We start from the raw sequence: 19,985 nt of genomic DNA on the forward strand, positions 1-19,985 counted from the left end.
CAAATTTTGAGTAGACACGAACACACCTTTTGTGTTATAGTAGGCTAGACATAGAACATTCATAAGTAGGCTATAACTTTATCTGGTTTATTACAGAGTTTCAACCGACAACAGTACATGAGCGAATAGTTTTGACCGTTCTCCTTAGTACAACGAAACATACCAGATTCCATTGACAGCACTATTTGCGCCGAGGAAGCGCATACCCTGTAAAGCGGCACTGCGGCATCGCCATATCAATGCGCCCGGTCCCTTCTCCGGGATCCTCAAGCACTGACTGGGAGAGAATAGCGCCTTTGCTTCCTTACGGGATTTATTTGTTAGTTACATTTTTCCTTTTGTTTAATCTTTTATTGACCATTCGTATCCGAATACCAGCGACTTGCCCGGACGGTCCCCACTTGCAAGGGTTTGCATTTCTTGGTTTTGCATGACGTGTCTTGGAGAAAAAGAGGCTTGCTTTGTGTGTTAGTGAAAATAAGCGGAGAGCTGGAGCAGGAGAGGAGGTAGTGCCAGTCTCTGTTGTAGGCTGGACTGGCCACGGAGCGTGAGATATACTGACAGAGAGGCAGACAAAAAGGAGTGAAGGAAGAGAGCAAGATAATGTGATAACAGCACGGAACGAGAAAAGGGAAGGCGAAAGAGCCAAAACAGCTTTTAAACGATTTACTAGAGCTATGTTGTATGCATGTTATTAGGGGAGTGTTGGCACGGGGCATCAGGTTAAAGAGATAGGGACTGGGAAATGGCTTAGGACCGTTATAAGAAAGGCTGAATTTAGCTTCTAAGGCTAAAACAAGGAAAAACTGCAGCATAAACAAGGCTGGGATTTTTGATGGTTTAGATGCGCCCTTATTACGCACCATCCGTCCAAATAAGCCACATTTGCGAGCTAATGTAATGTGCTGATGTGCAACATTTGCCACTTGCAGTCTAGCTGGCTATTGGTATATTACAGGTTTTACTCATGCTACCTTCCATTGCAATCCTTGGACAATTACATCATTCAAAGTTGAAGATGGTGGTTGTCTATGACATATGATTATTATGGTGTGTCTGGTTATGATGGAGCTAGGCAAGGTGTGTTCCTACTGTCTGTCTGTGGAACGGTTCATCCAGCAGCATTGGGAGGGGATGATGAAATTTGGAGTGGCTTGGATGAGGCTAGACTAGAGCATGCCTGTGCTGTTTGGTGTATTCAATGATGGATAGACTACCGTTTTGGTGATGTCATGTACACTTAGTATCTAAATGGGTTTTGGTATTGTAGATAGTATTCATAGAGTACAGGTTATCTGTATCTTTGACATACAGAGCAGATGAGGAGACTGAGAATGAATGTTTGTGTTAAGGAATGATTGAGATGACAAACTGTTGAATGTGTTGTCATCTGTATGCTGTCTGAAACGCAAACCTTTATGGTTACATTGTAGCATGACTAGAATGTCAATAGGTTAATCATATAGAGTAGCCTATTATGACTGAACACTAACTTTTGACTTAGGGTGCACCAAATTTAAGGGCTTTAAGACCAATTGTCAGTTAAGGTCTTTGTCATCATACTAGATCTAGGAGAGAGCATTGTTTGGCAGAATCCTCATCTCAAACCCTCAAGGACAGACATAATTCAATATCTAGTGTTGGATGTTATGACCAATGTGTTTATATGGTTTACATGAGATTATCTATTTGCAGAAATTCATTGGAATGTAAAATTGTGACGAAACAAGAATATTCTAAGAATCAATTACCTTGTAGAAGTATTGCATAATGGATAGGCCATTCAATAAATAGATTGAAATATGCATAATGACGAACACACTGTGAAAAAAAGACATGGTATACTTAATGAAAAAGGTATTTTCACAGAAATGTACACTGAATCAGGGTTTTATGCACCTATATGGAGAGAGTGTAAATTCTAGGTGGGATTGGAAGTGTTCAAAAAGGCAAGTGTCGTGGTGACTATGAAGTTTATGTACATTGTCTCACCTCTTGTGAAAGCACAGTGATTTTGGAAATGGAGACATACTAGTGTGATGATCAGGCAAGCTGGTGTTCTATATGCAGTGAACAGAAACCGAGATGATAACCACAGCAGGCCTATGTTTAAAAGATCCACATATATAGGAATAGGCTTAACCAAATAGAGAAAATTCCCATACATTATAAATGTAAGAATGCTTATTTCATTAAAAGTACAGGATAGAGTAAAACCACGGGGGAGAACTATAGAGACAGTATTAGAGAAGGAGCACTTTGAAACACATAATGATCTCAGCCACATAATGATTTCAGCATAATGATTATGCATTGTAAAATAAAAAATGACAGTATAGTGAGAAGTCTGAAGCTATATCATAATGAAACATTCATTTATGTTGCATTATGTAGACTGTTAACAACCCCCTGTACTGTATTATAATCTTCCTACCTTGAGCGGATGGCTCATTGACTTAATGCATTCGACATTAAGGACTGCTGCTGACTGAACATGTTGCAAATGTATGCTCTCTATCTCTTTGACTTTCAGGAGACAGAGCTGGCTGACTGCAGCATGTGAAGAGGGAGGATTCCTTGAGGAGGATCAGGATGTGGCTTTTTACAATTGGTTCGCCATGGCAAGACATGTCCAGTGATCAGACATTCTTTTCTAGTTGAAGATTTTTCTTATTTTTTTTCTCTTTTTGAGTTGACAGTCTGGTTTCCACATCTAACCGACAATATTACCCTTTGTCTATTAGTGGATTTCATGGACGACCGTTGGGGATCTTTGCTTTGGAACCTGCTGCTGGGCTTTCAATGACTCAATGCATTCTGTACTCCAGCCAATGCCCTTTGGATATTAAATGATCGCTTACTTTTCATTGGATTTCATGCACTGAGTAACTATACGTACTACTTGTTGGATATTGTTAGGAAATATCTGTTGGTATTTCTTTCTGCTGGGAGTTCAACTGTGCCAGTGAGTGCCCTTGACAGGGTTGATTATCTTCTCTACTAGAGGAGTCTCTAGGTGGGCTTTTCCTCTGAGGAAATGGATGGCCCTCGGTCCAGTGGGCTCCGCAAAAAGAGGAAGTCTAAGTCTGAGAGGGATCGGGGACGAAGATCAAATGGGACAAGGAACAATAACCATGTGAGGGGGGGCTCTGTGGGGATCCGCTTCTCCTCAGATTCGGAGAGGGAGGAAAGAGTCAGGAACCCCTTTTCTTCCCGTCCAAAGCCCCCCAGGAGAAAGAGAAAGGAGTCTACGTCTGCTGAGGAGGACATCATCGATGGCTTTTCTATCTCTGGTTTCATGACGCTGGAGGCGCTGGATGTGAGTAACTCCAGGCTGATGTTACTACTTCTTCTACTCTGGTTGCTTCAATGTGTGATTTTTAGCATTTCCTCTCTGTGTTTTGCCATCTCCTCTAGATTTGGCTCTAAGGGTGTTTTCACATGTAGTCCTCTTTTAAAATAACCAATCTCAGTCCTCTTTAAAAAAGCAAAAAACTCAGTTCGCTTTGCATTCACACTGTTGCCAGTTCACTTCACCTTTTTTGAGGTCTGAGTTCTCTTTGCATTCACATTACTATGTTTAGAAAAGAACCAATATATCTTTACAACATTCACTCAAAGCACTCTGGGTAAAAGTACAGGACAAAGCCATTCCATCAGAACGCGTTATCGGACAGTTAGATATACTTACTTACGTTTTGGAATCTAATAGATTGCATTTAGTTAAAAGATTAGACATAATTATTGTAATCAGAAGATAATATTAACATGTAAATATATTTGGTAACAGATGAAATACCAGTAGAGTAAATGCAGATTAAATAATGCTGTAGTCTTCATTAAAAATGGTATTCCCTTTAAGATCTAGAATGGATTTTGAACCCTGTGTTGTGATTCTCACCAAATATGTTGTCTTCTCACACTATTCAAACCCCACAATTGAATATGAAGCTCTCTTAGCCTGTAAATCAACATATTGCAAACAAATAATCTGAACATCGTGTCAGTACAAAACTCCACACATATTTTGGAATTTCTTGACATTCACTAATCAAAATTCAAAAACAGCATGTTTTTTCTGCGAAACTGCACATCATCCTCTATCTCCAATGTGCAGTGGTGGAAAAAGTACCCAACTATCATACTTAAGTAAAAGTAAAGATACCTTTAGAGAAAATGACTCAAGTCAGTCTACTTGAGTAAAAGTCTAAAACGATTTGGTTTAAAAAGTAAAAGTATAAATAATTTCAAATTCCTTATATTAAGCAAACCAGATGGCACCATTTTCTTGTTTTTTTTATTTTAATTTACGGAAAGCCAGGGGCACACTCCAACACTCAGACATCATTTACAAACGAAGCATGTATGTTTAGTGAGTCCGCCAGATCAGAGGCAGTAGGGAGACCAGGGATGTTCTGTTGATTAGTGCGTGAATTTGACTATTTTCCTGTCCTACTAAGCATTCAAAATGTAACGAGTACTTTTGGGTGTCAAGGAAAATGTATGGAGTAAAAAGTTAAATATTTTCTTAAGGAATGTAGTGAAGTAAAAGGAGTCCAAAATATAAATTGTAAAATAAAGTACCAATACCCCCAAAAACGACTTAAGTAGTACTTTACAGTATTTTTACTTAAGTACTTTACACCACTGCCAATGTGAAGGTGCTATGGCAGGGGAAATGGTGTTGCAGTAGTCTAGTGTGTGGTGCGGGAATAATGACAAGCGAACCTGGGGAGCTTTGTGTTCACATTGGCCTTAAAAAGGGAACCAGACCGCGGAATTCAAGTGAACCGAACTCAGATCAGTTCGGTTTCCGTAAGGGGGCTCTTTTAAGGAGTCTGAGTTCCTTTGGAGTGTTCACACTCAACAAAAAATTAAGGGAACTGCACTGAGTTCACAAAAATTGGCTGAAAGGGACCAAGTGTGAAATCACCCTTAATCTCTTGACACTATGTGAAGAGAGGGTTGTTATTGTCTCCAGCCCCAATTGCTGTATCTGTATTGCTGGGCTGGCCTTGCAGTTGGCTGAGCTCTAGCCTGCATATTTCTGTTGTGAGCTGGATTCCAACAGATGTGACGATTCAGCCAAAACGAGACAATTCAGCCAAAGATCTATATCTCTGTCACAGAGCTTGTGTTGTTGAGCAGTATTGTGGATTTGTTTTTATAAGAGCGTGCCAGACAAAGGCTTACAGTAGGAGGAATGGCTTCCAGAGGTTCTAGAAGGTTTCAGAATCCAGAACAGGCCAGTTGTGGAGCTCATGATTATTTATTTGCCTTATTGTCTGTGGAATAAGCTCCTCACATGTACAACAGTATGTATAGCCTAATTAGGAATGTATTAATCATCATTTCATTCCACTTGTTTGAACTTACATCACGTATTCCAAGTCAAACTTTATTTGTCATATGCGCCGAATACAACAAGTGTAGACCTTACTGTGAAATGCTTACTTAAAAACCCTTAACCAACAGTGCAGTTCAAATGACCTAAAGTAAAAAATAAGAAAAAGTAACACAATAACATAACAATAACGAGGCTATATACAGGGGAACCGGTACCGACTCAGTGTGTGGGGGTACAGGTTAGTAGAGGTAATTTGTACATGTAGGTAGGGGTGAAGTGACTATACATAGATACTGTAATAAACAGCGAGTAGCAGCAGTGTACAAAACAAAGGGGGGGTGTCAATATAATAGTCCGGTGGCCATTTGATTAATTGTTCAGCAGCCTTATGGCTTGGGGGTAGAAGCTCTTAAGGAGCCTTTTGGTCCTAGACTTGGTGCTCCGGTACCACTTGCCGTGCAGTAGCAGAGAAAACAGTCTATGACTTGGGTGAATGGAGTCTCTGACAATTTTATGTGCTTTCCTCTGACACCGCCTATTATATAGGTCCTGGATTGCAGGAAGCTTGGCCTCAGTGATGTACTGGGCTGTACGCACTACCCTCTGTAGTGACTTATGGTCAGATGCTGAGAGTTGCAATACCATACCAGGCGGTGATGCAACCGGTCAGGATGCTCTCGAAGGTGCAGCTGTATAACCTTTTGAGGATCTGGGGACCCATGCCAAATCTTTTCAGTCTCCTTGGGGGGGATAAGATTTTGTCATGCCTTCTTCACTACTGTCTTGGTGTGTTTGGACCTTGATAGTTCGTTGGTGATGTGGACATCAAGGAACTTGAAACTCTTGACCAGCTCCACTACAGCCCCGTTGATGTTAATGGGGGCCTGTTCGGCCCTCCTTTTCCTGTAGTCCACGATCAGCTCCTTTGTCTTGCTCACATTGAGGGAAAGGTTGTTGTCCAGGCACCACACTGCCAGTTCTCTGACCTCCTCCCAAAAGGCTGTCTCATTGTTGTCGGTGATCAGGCCTACCACTGTTGTGTCATCAGCAAACTTAATAATGGTGTTGGAGTCGTGCAAAGCCACGCATTCGTGGGTGAACAGGGAGTACAGCAGAGGTCTGAGGAGGAGTCAGTGTGGAGGAGGGGACTAAGTACACACCGCTGAGGGGCCCCAGTGTTGAGGATCAGCGTGGCAGACGTGTTGTTGCCTACCCTTACCACATGGGGGTGGCCCGTCAGGAAGTCCAGGATCCAGTTGCAGAGGGAGGTGTTTAGTCCCAGGGTTCTTAGCTTAGTGATGAGCTACGTGGGCACTATAGGGTTGAATGCTGAGCTGTAGTCAATGAACAGCATTCTCACATAGGTATTCCTTTTGTCCAGGTGGGAAAGGACAGTGTGGAGTGTGATTGAGATTGCGTCATCTGTGGATTTGTTGGGGCGGTATGCAAATTAGAGTGTGTTTAGGGTATCCGGGAGGATGCTGTTGATGTGAGCCATAACCAGCCTTTCAAATAACTTCATGGCTACCGGGCGGTAATCATTTAGGCAGGTTACCTTCGCTTCCTTGGGCACAGGGACTATGGTGGTCTGCTTGAAATATGTAGGTATTACAGACTCGGTCAGGGAGAGGTTGAAAATGTCAGTGAAGACTCTTGCCAGTTGGTCCACGCATGCTTTGAGTACACGTCCTGGTAATCCGTCTGGCCCTGCGGCTTTGTGAATGTTGACCTGTTTAAAGGTCTTGCTCACGTCAGTTACCGAGAGCATTATCACACAGTCATCCAGAACAGCTGGTGCTCTCGTGCATGCTTCAGTGTTGCTTGGCTCGAAGCGAATATAAAAGCCATTTAGCTCATCTGGTAGGCTCGTGTCACTAGGCAGCTCGCGTCTGGGTTTCCCTTTGTAGTCCGTAATAGTTTTCAAGCCCTGCCACATCTGACAAGTGTCAGAGCCGGTGTAGTAGGATTCAATTTTAATCCTGTATTGATGCTTTGCTTGTTTGATAGTTCATCTGAGGGCATAGTGGGATTTCTTATAAGCGTTTATGATTTGTGTCCCACTCCTTGAAAGCGGCAGCTCTAGCCTTTAGCTCGATGCGGATGTTGCCTGTAATCCATGGCTTCTGGTTGGGATATGTACTCAGTAATCATAGAACTCGGGAGAACTAGCAATATGAAAAAAACTGGTAAATGCCAAATTTGCTAAATATTGCACATTACCTGCTACGTACTGTGCTCATTATGGTCTCTCACAACGTATTTGTGCTTCTTGTAAAAAAAGAAGAAACAACAAGCAATGACATTGTATTGCAATGTTGTGTTGATTCAGACATGATTGTAAGTCCTGTGGGGACGATGTCGTCGATGCAGTTATTGATGAAGCCGATGACTGAGGTGGTGTACTACTCAATGCCATTGGATGAATCCTGTAACATATTCCAATCTGTGCTAGCAAAACAGTCCTGTAGCGTAGCATCCGCGTCATCTGAACTTCCATATTGAGCGAGTCACTGGTACCTCCTGCTTTAGTTTTTGCTTGTAAGCAGGAATCAGCAGGATAGAATTATGATCAGATATTCCAAATTGAGAGCGGGGGAGAGCTTTGTATGCATCTCTGTGTGTGAAGTAAAGGTGGTCTAGAGTTTATTTATTTTTTTCCTCTGGTTGAATATGTGACATGCTGGTGAAAATTTGGTAAAACGGATTTAAGTTTGCCTGCATTAAAGGCCCCGACAACTAGGATCGCCACTTCTGGATGAGCATTTTCTTGTTTGCTTATGGCCTTATAGAGTTGGTTGAATGTGGTCTTAGTGCCAGCATCGATCTGTGCTGGTAAATAGACGGCTGCGAATAATATAGATGAGAACTCTCTTGGTAGATAGTGTGGTCTACAGCTTATCATAAGGTACTCTACCTCAGGCGAGCAATACCTCGAGACTTCTTTAACCTGTTAGGGCTAGGGGGCAGCATTGACACGGCTGGATAAAAAACATACCCGATTTAATCTGGTTACCACTCCTACTCAGTAACTAGAATATGCATATACTTATTACATATGGATAGAAAACACCCTAAATTTTCTAAAACTGTTTGAATGGTGTCTGTGAGTATAACAGAACTCAAATGGCAGGTCAAAACCTGAGAGATTCCTTTACAGGAAGTGGCCTGTCTGACCATTTGTTGAACTTCTTTTCCATCTCTATCATTTACTAAGGATCTCTGCTCTAACGTGACACTTCCCACGTCGTCCATAGGCGCTCAGAGCCCGGGAAAAAACAGAATGTCGTCATTCCAGCCCCAGGCTGAAACACATTATCGCCTTTCTCAAGTGGCCGATCAAGAGACACTAGCTTATGCGCGTGACCCCGATCGCCCCCGCCTTTGGGATTTTTTCCTCTGTTTGCCGAAAAGGAGATTCCCTGTCGGAATATTATCGCTTTTCTACGAGAAAAATGTCGTAAAAATTGATTTTAAACAGCGGTTGACATGCTTCGAGGTACGGTAATGGAATACTTAGAATTTTATTGTCACGAATTGCGCCAAGCGCGTGACACTTCTTTACTATTTCGGATAGTGTCTGGAACGCACGAACAAAACGCCGCTATTCGGATATAACGATGGATTATTTTGGACCAAACCAACATTTGTTATTGAAGTAGCTGTCCTGGGTGTGTATTCTGACGAAGACAACAAAAGGTAATGACATTTTTATAATAGTAAATATGATTATGGTGAGTGCTAAACTTGCCGGGTGTCTAAATAGCGAGCCCGTGATGCCTGGGCTATGTACTTAGAATATTGCAAAATGTGCTTTCACCAAAAAGCTATTTTAAAATCGGACATATCGAGTGCATAGAGGAGGTCTGTATCTATAATTCTTAAAATAATTGTTATGCTTCTTGTGAACGTTTATCGTGAGTAATTTAGTAAAATGTTAGCGAATTCCCCGGAAGTTTGCGGGGGGTATGCTAGTTCTGAACGTCACATGCTAATGTAAAAAGCTGGTTTTTGATATAAATATGAACTTGATTGAACAAAACATGCATGTATTGTATAACATAATGTCCTAGGGTTGTCATCTGATGAAGATCATCAAAGGTGAGTGCTGCATTTAGCTGTCTTCTGGGTTTTGGTGACAATATATGCTGGCTTGAAAAATGGGTGTCTGATTATTTCTGGCTTGGTATTCTGCTGACATAATCTAATGTTTTGCTTTCGTTGTAAAGCCTTTTTGAAATCGGACAGTGTGGTTAGATTAACGAGAGTCTTATCTTTAAATGGCTCTAAAATAGTCATATGTTTGAGAAATTGAAGTAATAGGATTTTTAAGGTTTTGAAAATCGCGCCACCAGATAGCAGTGGCTGTTACGTAGGTGGGACGAATTCGTCCCGCCTAGCCTAGAGAGGTTAATATTAGACATTGCGCACCGGCTGTTACTGACAAAAAGACACACACCCCCCACCCCTCGTCTTACCAGATGTAGCATCTCTGTTCTGCCGGTGCATGGAAAATCCCGCCAGCTCTATATTTTCTGTGTCGTCGTTCAGCCACGACTCGGTGGAACATAAGATATTACAGTTCTTAATGTCCCGTTGGTAGGGTAATCGTAGGTCATCCAATTATGGCATGTTAGCAAGAAGAACGGAAGGCAGTGGGAGTTTACTCGCTCTTCTACGGATTCTCAATTGGCAGCCCGATCTGCTTCCTCTTTTCCTCCGTCTTTTCTTCCCGCAAATGACGGGGATTTGGGCCTGTTCCCGGGAGAGCAGTATATCCTTCTCGTCGGACTCGCTAAAGGACAACGTTTTTTCCAGTTCGTGGTGAGTAGTCACTGTTCTGATGTTCAGAAGTTATATTCGGTCATAAGAGACAGTAACAACAACATTATGTACAAAATAAGTAAAATAATAAGTTACAAACAATGCAAAAAAACTAACAAAATGGCTCAATTGGTTAGGGGCGTGTCAAACTTTAGCAATCCTCTTCGCCGCCATCTTATTACAATGTTAACCTCTCTAGGCTAGGCGGGACGAATTCGTCCCACCTACGTAACAGCCACTGCTATCCTGTGGCGCGATTTTCAAAACCTTAAAAATCCTATTACTTCAATTTCTCAAACATATGACTATTTTACAGCCATTTAAAGACAAGACTCTCGTTAATCTAACCACACTGTCCGATTTCAAAAAGGCTTTACAACGAAAGCAAAACATTAGATTATGTCAGCAGAGTACCAAGCCAGAAATAATCAGACACCCATTTTTCAAGCCAGCATATAATGTCACCAAAACCCAGAAGACAGCTAAATGCAGCACTCACCTTTGATGATCTTCATCAGATGACAACCCTAGGACATTATGTTATGCAATACATGCATGTTTTGTTCAATCAAGTTCATATTTATATCAAAAAACAGCTTTTTACATTAGCATGTGACGTTCAGAACTAGCATACCCCCCGCAAACTTCCGGGGAATTCGCTAACATTTTACTAAATTACTCACGATAAACGTTCACAAAAACCATAACAATTATTTTAAGAATTATAGATACAGACCTCCTCTATGCACTCGATATGTCCGATTTTAAAATAGCTTTTTGGTGAAAGCACATTTAGCAATATTCTAAGTACATTGCCCAGGCATCACGGGCTCGCTATTTAGACACCCGGCAAGTTTAGCACTCACCATAATCATATTTACTATTATAAAAGTTTCATTACCTTTTGTTGTCTTCGTCAGAATACACACCCAGGACTGCTACTTCAATAACAAATGTTGGTTTGGTCCAAAATAATCCATCGTTATATCCGAATAGCGGCGTTTTGTTCGTGCGTTCCAGACACTATCCGAAATAGTAAAGAAGTGTCACGCGCATGGCGCAATTCGTGACAATAAAATTCGAAGTATTCCATTACCGTACTTCGAAGCATGTCAACCGCTGTTTAAAATCAATTTTTACGACATTTTTCTCGTAGAAAAGCGATAATATTCCGACAGGGAATCTCCTTTTCGGCAAACAGAGGAAAAAATCCCAAAGGCGGGCGCGGTCGGGGTCACGCGCATAAGCCAGTGTCTCTTGATCGGCCACTTGAGAAAGGCGATAATGTGTTTCAGCCTGGGGCTGGAATGACGACATTCTGTTTTTTCCAGGGCTCTGAGCGCCTATGGACGACGTGGGAAGTGTCACGTTAGAGCAGAGATCCTTAGTAAATGATAGAGATGGAAAAGAAGTTCAACAAATGGTCAGACAGGCCACTTCCTGTAAAGGAATCTCTCAGGTTTTGACCTGCCATTTGAGTTCTGTTATACTCACAGACACCATTCAAACAGTTTTAGAAAATTTAGGGTGTTTTCTATCCATATGTAATAAGTATATGCATATTCTAGTTACTGGGTAGGAGTGGTAACCAGATTAAATCGGGTATGTTTTTTATCCAGCCGTGTCAATGCTGCCCCCTAGCCCTAACAGGTTAACTACAGTTGAAGTCGGAAGTTTACATACACTTAGGTTGGAGTCATTAAAACTCATTTTTCAACCACTCCACAAATTTCTTGTTAACAAACTATAGTTTTGGCAAGACGGTTAGGGCATCTACTTTGTGCATGACACAAGTACATTTTCCAACTATGGTTTACAGACAGATTATTTCACTTATAATTCACTGTATCACAATTCCAGTTGGTCAGAAGTTTACATACACTAAGTTGACTGTGCCTTAAACAGCTTGGAAAATGCCAGAAAATGATGTCATGGCTTTAGAAGCCTCTGATTGTTTAATTGACGTCATTTGAGTCAATTGGAGGTGTACCTGTGGATGTATTTCAAAGCCTACCTTCAAACTCAGTGCCTTTTTGCTTGACATCATGGAAAAATCAAAAGAAATCAGCCAAGACTTCAGAAAAATTATTGTAGACCTCCACAAGTTTGGTTCATCCTTGGGAGCAATTTCCAAACCCCTGAAGGTACCACGTTCATCTGTACAAACAATAGTACGCAAGTATAAACACCATGGGTCCGCGCAGCTGTCGTACCGCTCAGGAAGGAGACGCATTCTGTCTCCTAGAGATGAACGTACTTTGGTGCAAAAGTGCAAATCAATCCCAGAACAACAGCAAAGGACCTTGTGAAGATGCATGAGGAAACAGGTACAAAGTATCTATATCCACAATAAAACAAGTCCTATATCGACATAATCTGAAAGGCCGCTCAGCAAGGAAGAAGCCACTGCTCCAAAACCACCATAAAAAAGCCAGACTATGGTTTGCAACTGCACATAGGGACAACGATCGTACTTTTTTGAGAAATGTCCTCTGGTCTGATGTATCAAAAATGGAACTGTTTGGCCATAATGACCATCGTTATGTTTGGAGGAAAAAGGGGGAGGCTTGCAAGCCGAAGAACACCATACCAACCGTGAAGCACGGGGGTGCCAGCATCATGTTGTGGGGATGCTTTGCTGCAAGAGGGACTGGTGCACCTCACAAAATAGATGGCACCATGAGGAACACAAATTATGTGGATATATTGAAGCAATATCTCAAGACATCAGTCAGGAAGTTAAAGCTTGGTTGCAAATGGGTCTTCCAAATGGACAATGACCCTAAGCATACTTCCAAAGTTGTGGCAAAATGCTTAAGGACAACAAAGTCAAGGTATTGGAATGGCCATCACAAAGCACAGACCTCAATCCTATAGAACATTTGTGGGCAGAACTGAAAAAGCGTGTGCGAGCAAGGAAGCATACAATCCTGACTCAGTTACACCAGGTCTGTCAGGAGGAATGGGCCAAAATTCACCCAACTTATTGTGGGAAGCTTGTGGAAGGCTACCTGAAACGTTTTACCCAATTTGAAGGCAATGCTACCAAATACTAATTGAGTGTATGTAAACTTCTGACCCACTGGGAATGTGATGATAGAAATATAAGCTGAAATAAATCATTCTCACTACTTTTATTCTGACATTTCGCATTCTTAAAATAAAGTGGTGATCCTAACTGACCTAAGACAGGGCATTTTTACTAGGATTAAATGTCAGGAATTGTGAAAAACTGAGTTTAAATGTATTAGGCTAAGGTGTATGTAAACTTCCGACTTCAACTGTATGTCACCAAATATGTTACATTATATCATCACTGTAGGCCTATACTTGTGTTGTGACTTGTGAGCCTTAAGTCATGGATTCCTTTCCTACTACTCCTCTGCAGTATGTTTTTCCTACAAAATCTTTGTCGTGTAAATCAAAACCTATACATACATTACAACCACATTAGCTTTCCTAACAGGTTAGATGAAGTATGAAGTAAGCTGTAAAAACCAAGTGGGAAATTCCTGGCTTAAAAGACGTCAGTATGATGTATTTTTATGACATCTTATTCTGGTTGGGAAATTACTTTTTTGTTGTTGTTTTATTTGATTTATTATTACTGTCCAGAATATGCCGTCTTTTTCTGACCACCATAATATTTGTGACCTCTATCTGACCTGCTGGTCATAATTCTGACCACTATATTATGTGCTACATTATGTAGCCTACTAGTCATAGTGTCATAGTGACTACAGCTTATTTCTTGCACTTTTAGAAAAAAATGTACCAAAAGGTTTCACCGGCTGTCTCTATAGAATAACCATTTTCGGTTCCAAGGAAAATACGTTTTGGTTCCACGTAGAACCATTTTGGTTTCCATGTAGAACCCTCTGTGGAAAGGGTCCTACATAAAACCCAAAAGGGTTCTACCTGAAACCAAACAGGGTTCTTCAATGTGTTCTCCTATGGGGACAGCCGAATAACCCTTTTAGGTTCTAGATAGCACTGTATAAAGTATTGCAGAGGAGGAAGTTGGATATTGAAAACATTGTTCATTACATTTCTGTTTCCATAGTCACCAATTTCAGTTAATCTGCAACATTCTTTCTTACCTTTTTAAAATAGATCAAGCAATTGCAAAACAAATCTACATAACCATTTTTTGCACATCCGCATACATTTGTTTCATAATTCACCCACAGACATTACATGCCTAGAAAGACTTGGACACAGAGTATAAGCTCATTGTTTTTTTTGTTTTTTTATTAATGCAAGGATTCTAGGAAAAGCGGGACAATCTCTACTTTTACAAATTATTTGTCTTAATATTAACAACATTTGACGTATATATTTTGATAGACCAAAGCATCAGCTATCAGACCATTTGAAGAGTGATTAGAAAAGACAAAACGACTGAAGGAGGATATTATCTCTCATTATCACAGACTTTGTGAATCCTCGGAGAGGATACCATTTTCTTGTCCTTAAGCGCCACAGGGTAGTATGCTGACAACTGACACCTCTCCTTTGCACCTTCTCAGTTCTGCCTCACACTTGCTCTGCGTCTGGGTAGCACTGTCAGCATCATCCCCAATAAGGGCCCTCTTGAAGAGTTATGTGATGGGTCAGATCTGCAGTGAAGAGAATTAGCGCATACAATTTTATCAATTTGAGATTGAAAAAAAACTTGAAAAGGAGGACATTCCTGAATACATTTTGTGGGCTAAACTGGCTAAAAGTATTTCCATGGTACTAGTTGAAGAGTGTTGTGGCAGTTATAGAGATTTCTTAAAATAAGAGCAATTTGCTCATATACATACTTTGCGTTGTCCTCCACCACGGCGGTCAGGGGCATATTTGAGGACTTTCCTCAGGGCCCCAACACATCAACCTCCTGAGTTTTGTGGCTTTTCATGACACTTACTGTAAACACAAAAAGAGAATAAAATACATTTACGATTGGCATATTGTGGGCATGCAGGACAAAACAGAACAGTAACGCACAGTAAAATATAACAGTCAGAATCTACAAGAAAACTCTCATTGTGTATGTCAAATGTCTCAGCTGCTCACTTACTTACCAATTACAATGGAGCACACACCACACGAGTGGTAGCAAAGGCATGTTTGCTCCTCTGTCCCTTCATATTAAAGTGGGACAATAATTAATTGGTCATTAATCTGCAACATTTTAAGAAGAGGATATAAAAATTAGACAGTAGTTGGATAATGAAAATGTTTAACCCCTCTCTAAATGACCGCTCCAAAATCCTAAAGACATTGTCCCGGACAGAGGTTACCCCAATTGAGGACAGCTTTGCAGTCTTAAAAAATACTGTATAAAGACTGTGCAAAAATTCAAGTATGTGTAAAGAGACAAAAAATAGACTCTTTCTCTTTTTCAAAAGTTATGTGTGTCTTTTATCTCATTCCCGCAACCAACATGAAGATAATGTGCATACCAATTGCTTCCTTTTGTCCTCATTGGTGAGGCTATCCTCCCATGACCTCAAACTCACTAAGGCCGTCAGCTGGATCTAAAGCTATACTGAACAAAAATATAAATGCAACATGTAAAGTGTTGGTCCCATGTTTCATGAGCTTAAATTAAAAAAATCGCAGAAATGTTCCATACGTGCAAAAAGCTTATTTCTCTCAAATGTTGTGCACAAATTTGTTTACATCCCAGTTTGTGAGCATTTCTCCTTTGCCAAGATAATCCATCCATCTGACAGGTATGGGATATCAAGAAGCTGATTAAATGGCATGATCATTACACAGGTGCACCTTGTGCTGGGAACAATAAAATGCCACTCTAAAATGTGCAGTTTTGTCACACAACACAATGCCACAGATATCTCAGGTTTTGAGGGAGGGTGCAATTGGCATGCTGACTGCAGGAATGTCCACCAGAGCTGTTGCCAAAGAATTGAATGTAATTTTTTTTTACCATAACCCCCCTCCAATGTCGTTTAAGATAACTTGGCAGTACGTCCAACTGGCCTCACAACCGCAGACCACGTGTAACCATGCCAGCCCAGGACCTCCACATCCAGCTTCTTCAACTGCGGGATTGTCTGAAACCAACCACCTGGAGAGCTGATGAAACTGTGGGTTTGCACAACTGAAGAATTTCTGCACAATCTGTCAGAAACCGTCTCAGGGAAGCTCATCTACGTGCTCGTCATCCTCACCAGGGTCTTGACCTGACAGCAGTTCGGCGTTGTAACCGACTTCTTCAGTGGGCAAATGCTTACCTTCGATGGCCACTGGCACGCTGGAGAAGTGTGCTCTTCATAGATGAATCCCGGTTTCAACTTCACTGGGCAGATGGCGTTGTGTGGGCGAGCGGTTTGCTGATGTCAACTTTGTGAACAGAGAGCCCCATGGTGGTGGGGGGGTTATGGTATGGGCAGGCATAAGCTATGGATAAAGAACACAATTGCATTTTATCGATGGCAATTTGAATGCACGGAGAAACCGTGATGAGATCCTGAAGCCCATTGTCGTGCCATTCATCCACCGCCATCACCTCATGTTTCAGCATGATAATGCATAGCCCCATTTCGCAAGGATTTGTACACAATTCCTGGAAGCTGAAAATGTCCCTGTTCTTCCATGGCCTGCATACTCACCAGACATCACCCATTGAGCATGTTTGGGATGCTCTGGATCGATGTGTACGACAGTGTGTTCCAGTTCCCACCAACATCCAGCAACTTCGCACAGCCATTGAAGAGGAGTGGGACAACATTCCACAGGCCACAATCAACAGCCTGATCAACTTTCTGCGAAGGAGATGTTGCTCTGCATGAGACAAATGGGGGTCACACCAGATACTGACTGGTTTTCTGATCCACGCCCCTAACTATTTTAAAAGGTATTTGTGACCAACAGATGCATATCTGTAATCTTAGTCATGTGAAATCCATAGATTAGGGCCTAATGAATTAATTTCAATGAACTGATTTCCTTATATGAACTGTAACTCAGTAAAATCTTAGAAACTTGTGTTTTATATTTTTGTTCAGTGTAAATCTGTGTCACCTGTAGTTGTTTTTCTGTTCTCTAACTGTTCAATTCTGCTCCTTAAATCGGTCAATAAATACAGGACCCTTTTCTGAAACCCTTACAAAAAAGAAAGATACATTATTTGCTTATTTGTTGTGCCATTTCAATTTCAGGGAAGACTTAAATATGATATGCAGTTCTTACTTTCAGTAGACATTAGAATGTTGCCTCTGAGCGCAAAAGACGACCTGCAACAATTATTCGCCCATCAGAAAATTTGTTTTTGTTTTGATAGGCCTGTGATCCCGGCGTCTCATACATGTGATGAATTCTGAAGTTGAAACGTTTGTGATGCAGGAATAATTGCACTGGGGAACATACAGCATACCGTGTGGAGGCTTATTTCCATTCATCATATGTATTATTTTTGCTAAGCACCGCTTCTTCAATTCTTTTGGATACCTTTCTATGCTCATGCGTGTCCCCAAAGGCAAGACCTGAATTATTGCATTTTGACAGAAAATGTATTTTGACTGAACCGAAATTGATAGACTAAATGTATGTGGACCTAAATGTGAGTTTTTCTTCTGCCACATTTAAAATGTACTTGTGAAGAGGCGACTCCGGGATGCTGGCCTTCTAGGCAGAGTTCTTCTATCCAGTGTCTGTGTTCTTTTGCCCATCTTAATCTTTTCTTTTAATTGGCCAGTCTGATATATGGCTTGTTCTTTGCAAATCTGCCTAGAAGGCCAGCACCCCGGCGTCGCCTCTTCACTGTTGATGTTGAGACCGGTGTTTTGCGGGTACTATTTAATGAAGCTGCCAGTTGAGGACTTGTGAGGTGTCTGTTTCTCAAACTAGACACTCTAATGTACTTATCCTCTTGCTCAGTTTTGCACCGGGGCCTCCCACTCCTCTTTCTATTCTGGTTAGAGCCAGTTTGCGCTGTTCTGTGAAGGGAGTAGTACACAGCGTTGTACGAGAACTTCAGTTTCTTGGCAATTTCTCACATGGAATAGCCTTCATTTCTCAGAACAAGAATAGACTGACGAGTTTCAGAAGAAAGGTCTTTGTTTCTGTCCATTTTGAGCCTGTAATCGAACCCACAAATGCTGACGCTCCAGATACTCAACTAGTCTAAAGAAGGCCAGTTTTATTGCTTCTTTAATAAGGACAACAGTTTTCAGCTGTGCTAACATACCTGCAAAAGGGTTTTCTAATGATCAATTAGCCTTTTAAAATGCTAAACTTTGATTAGCTAACACAACGTGCCATTGCAAAACAGGAGGGGTGGTTGCTGATAATGGGCCTATGTAGATATTCCATAAAAAATCTGCCATTTCCAATCACAATAGTCATTTACAACATTAACAATGTCTACACTGTATTTCTGATCAATTTGATGTTATTTTAATGGACAAAAAAATGTGCGTTTCTTTCAAAAACAAGGACATTTCTAAGTGACCCCAAACTTTTGAATGGTAGTGTATGTTGTAGCTTAGAGCCTATTTCACATCATCTGAGGGGTTTGTGTTTTGCCCGCCATCGGTTGAGACACTGCATGCTCTTAAATACAGGGTGTGTGTCTTGTTTTGGCTGATACATGTACTAAAATGGGAATAAAATTGAAATGTCAACTTTCAAATGGTACCACAAAGATGGATGGAGGTCCACACATCAGAGAATGTTGACCTGAATGGGAATGTCAATTGTTTTAAATTATGCAATCATTCATAGGAAACCTATTGAAGTAACTGAGATATATAGATAATAGAATACACATTCCCATTTCTTGTCATTAGACGGTGTGTGTACCGGTGGTCATTTTTGTGGTAGTATTCTGTAGTAAATAGTTCAACTAAATTTAAATGGTGTACCAGCTAAATTGCGGTGGTTTGAAGGGATAGGTAAATTCTATGATTGAAATGACACCCACCCCGTATTCAAGAGTAAGCTGTGTCTCAACTGATCGTGGCACAACATAAACACCTCAAATTATGCAAATTAGGGTCTAATATGCAACATATGCGAAAATGTATTTTTGGGGGAGTTTACATGTTTTAAGATAATTAACGTTAAAGGCTAAAAAAATAAAACCATTTAGTCTGACAAGCCTTTGTGAAAGCTTTTAAATGATGTCAAACTCAATTGTTAATCTTTTCCAATGATGAAGACATGGATGTCTCATGGTAGGGTGAGGTATGCAAAATGGGTCAACTTTGAGCACCTCTATCACCTGAATGTTTTGGCATTTTGGTATAAAAAGCCACTTTCTGACCCCTTCTACCATGGGAAAAGGCGCAACGCTGGCTCACCATTAAAAATGCATTGTTTTATTTAAGCATGGTTAAAAGATGAAAGTTTCAGCTTTCGATGGGCTTCATCAGAATCTTTTCCTTTTTCAATGATTACATTTTTTGGGTGCACCTCGACTCACGTTGGTTGAGCGCCCTCCACTTCTTTCCACTTCTACCATGGGCAAATATGTATGGTGTTTTATGTTCAAATCAAAAGGGGTGCGGTCAAAAAGTGATTGAAATCAAATGGAACGACCCGATAGCATTGCACTCTTTCTCCAGGGGGCTTTGTATAAGTGCAGGGTAAATCCTTTGTCTACACAGGAGAGACATTACTGATAGTATTCTACCGTAATACTTTACTGGAGAAGTTACTTCTCGATACCACTCAGTCACTATGTATCCCCACAGTTCCCCATTCATTCTTTGTCGTGTCGGTGCATAGCCTATTCCCTACAGAGTAATGTTTTTCTCCCCACACCAAACCCTTTTTGGTTTCAATTTGAGAGGGAATTGCACAG

The 19,985-nt window shown here is 41.0% G+C and overlaps 1 protein-coding gene across 6 annotated transcripts in view; it reads left to right on the top strand.

The window, feature by feature from the left end:
- The first annotated feature begins 247 nt into the window (after positions 1 to 247).
- Positions 248 to 19,985, top strand: part of auts2a (activator of transcription and developmental regulator AUTS2 a) — a 491,988-nt gene continuing 472,250 nt past the window's right edge. For all 6 annotated transcript variants that reach the window (XM_082960361.1, XM_014137879.3, XM_082960365.1 and 3 more), the window contains exons 1-2: positions 248 to 409; positions 2,534 to 3,319. In XM_082960361.1, the coding sequence (XP_082816487.1) occupies positions 3,038 to 3,319 (282 nt within the window). In that variant the 5' untranslated portion in view covers positions 248 to 409; positions 2,534 to 3,037. The remainder of the gene's footprint in view (positions 410 to 2,533; positions 3,320 to 19,985) is intronic.

Source organism: Salmo salar, chromosome 13 (assembly GCF_965601325.2).
Source record: "Salmo salar chromosome 13, fSalSal1, whole genome shotgun sequence".
In the NCBI taxonomy this organism is placed as follows: Eukaryota; Metazoa; Chordata; class Actinopteri; order Salmoniformes; family Salmonidae; genus Salmo; species Salmo salar.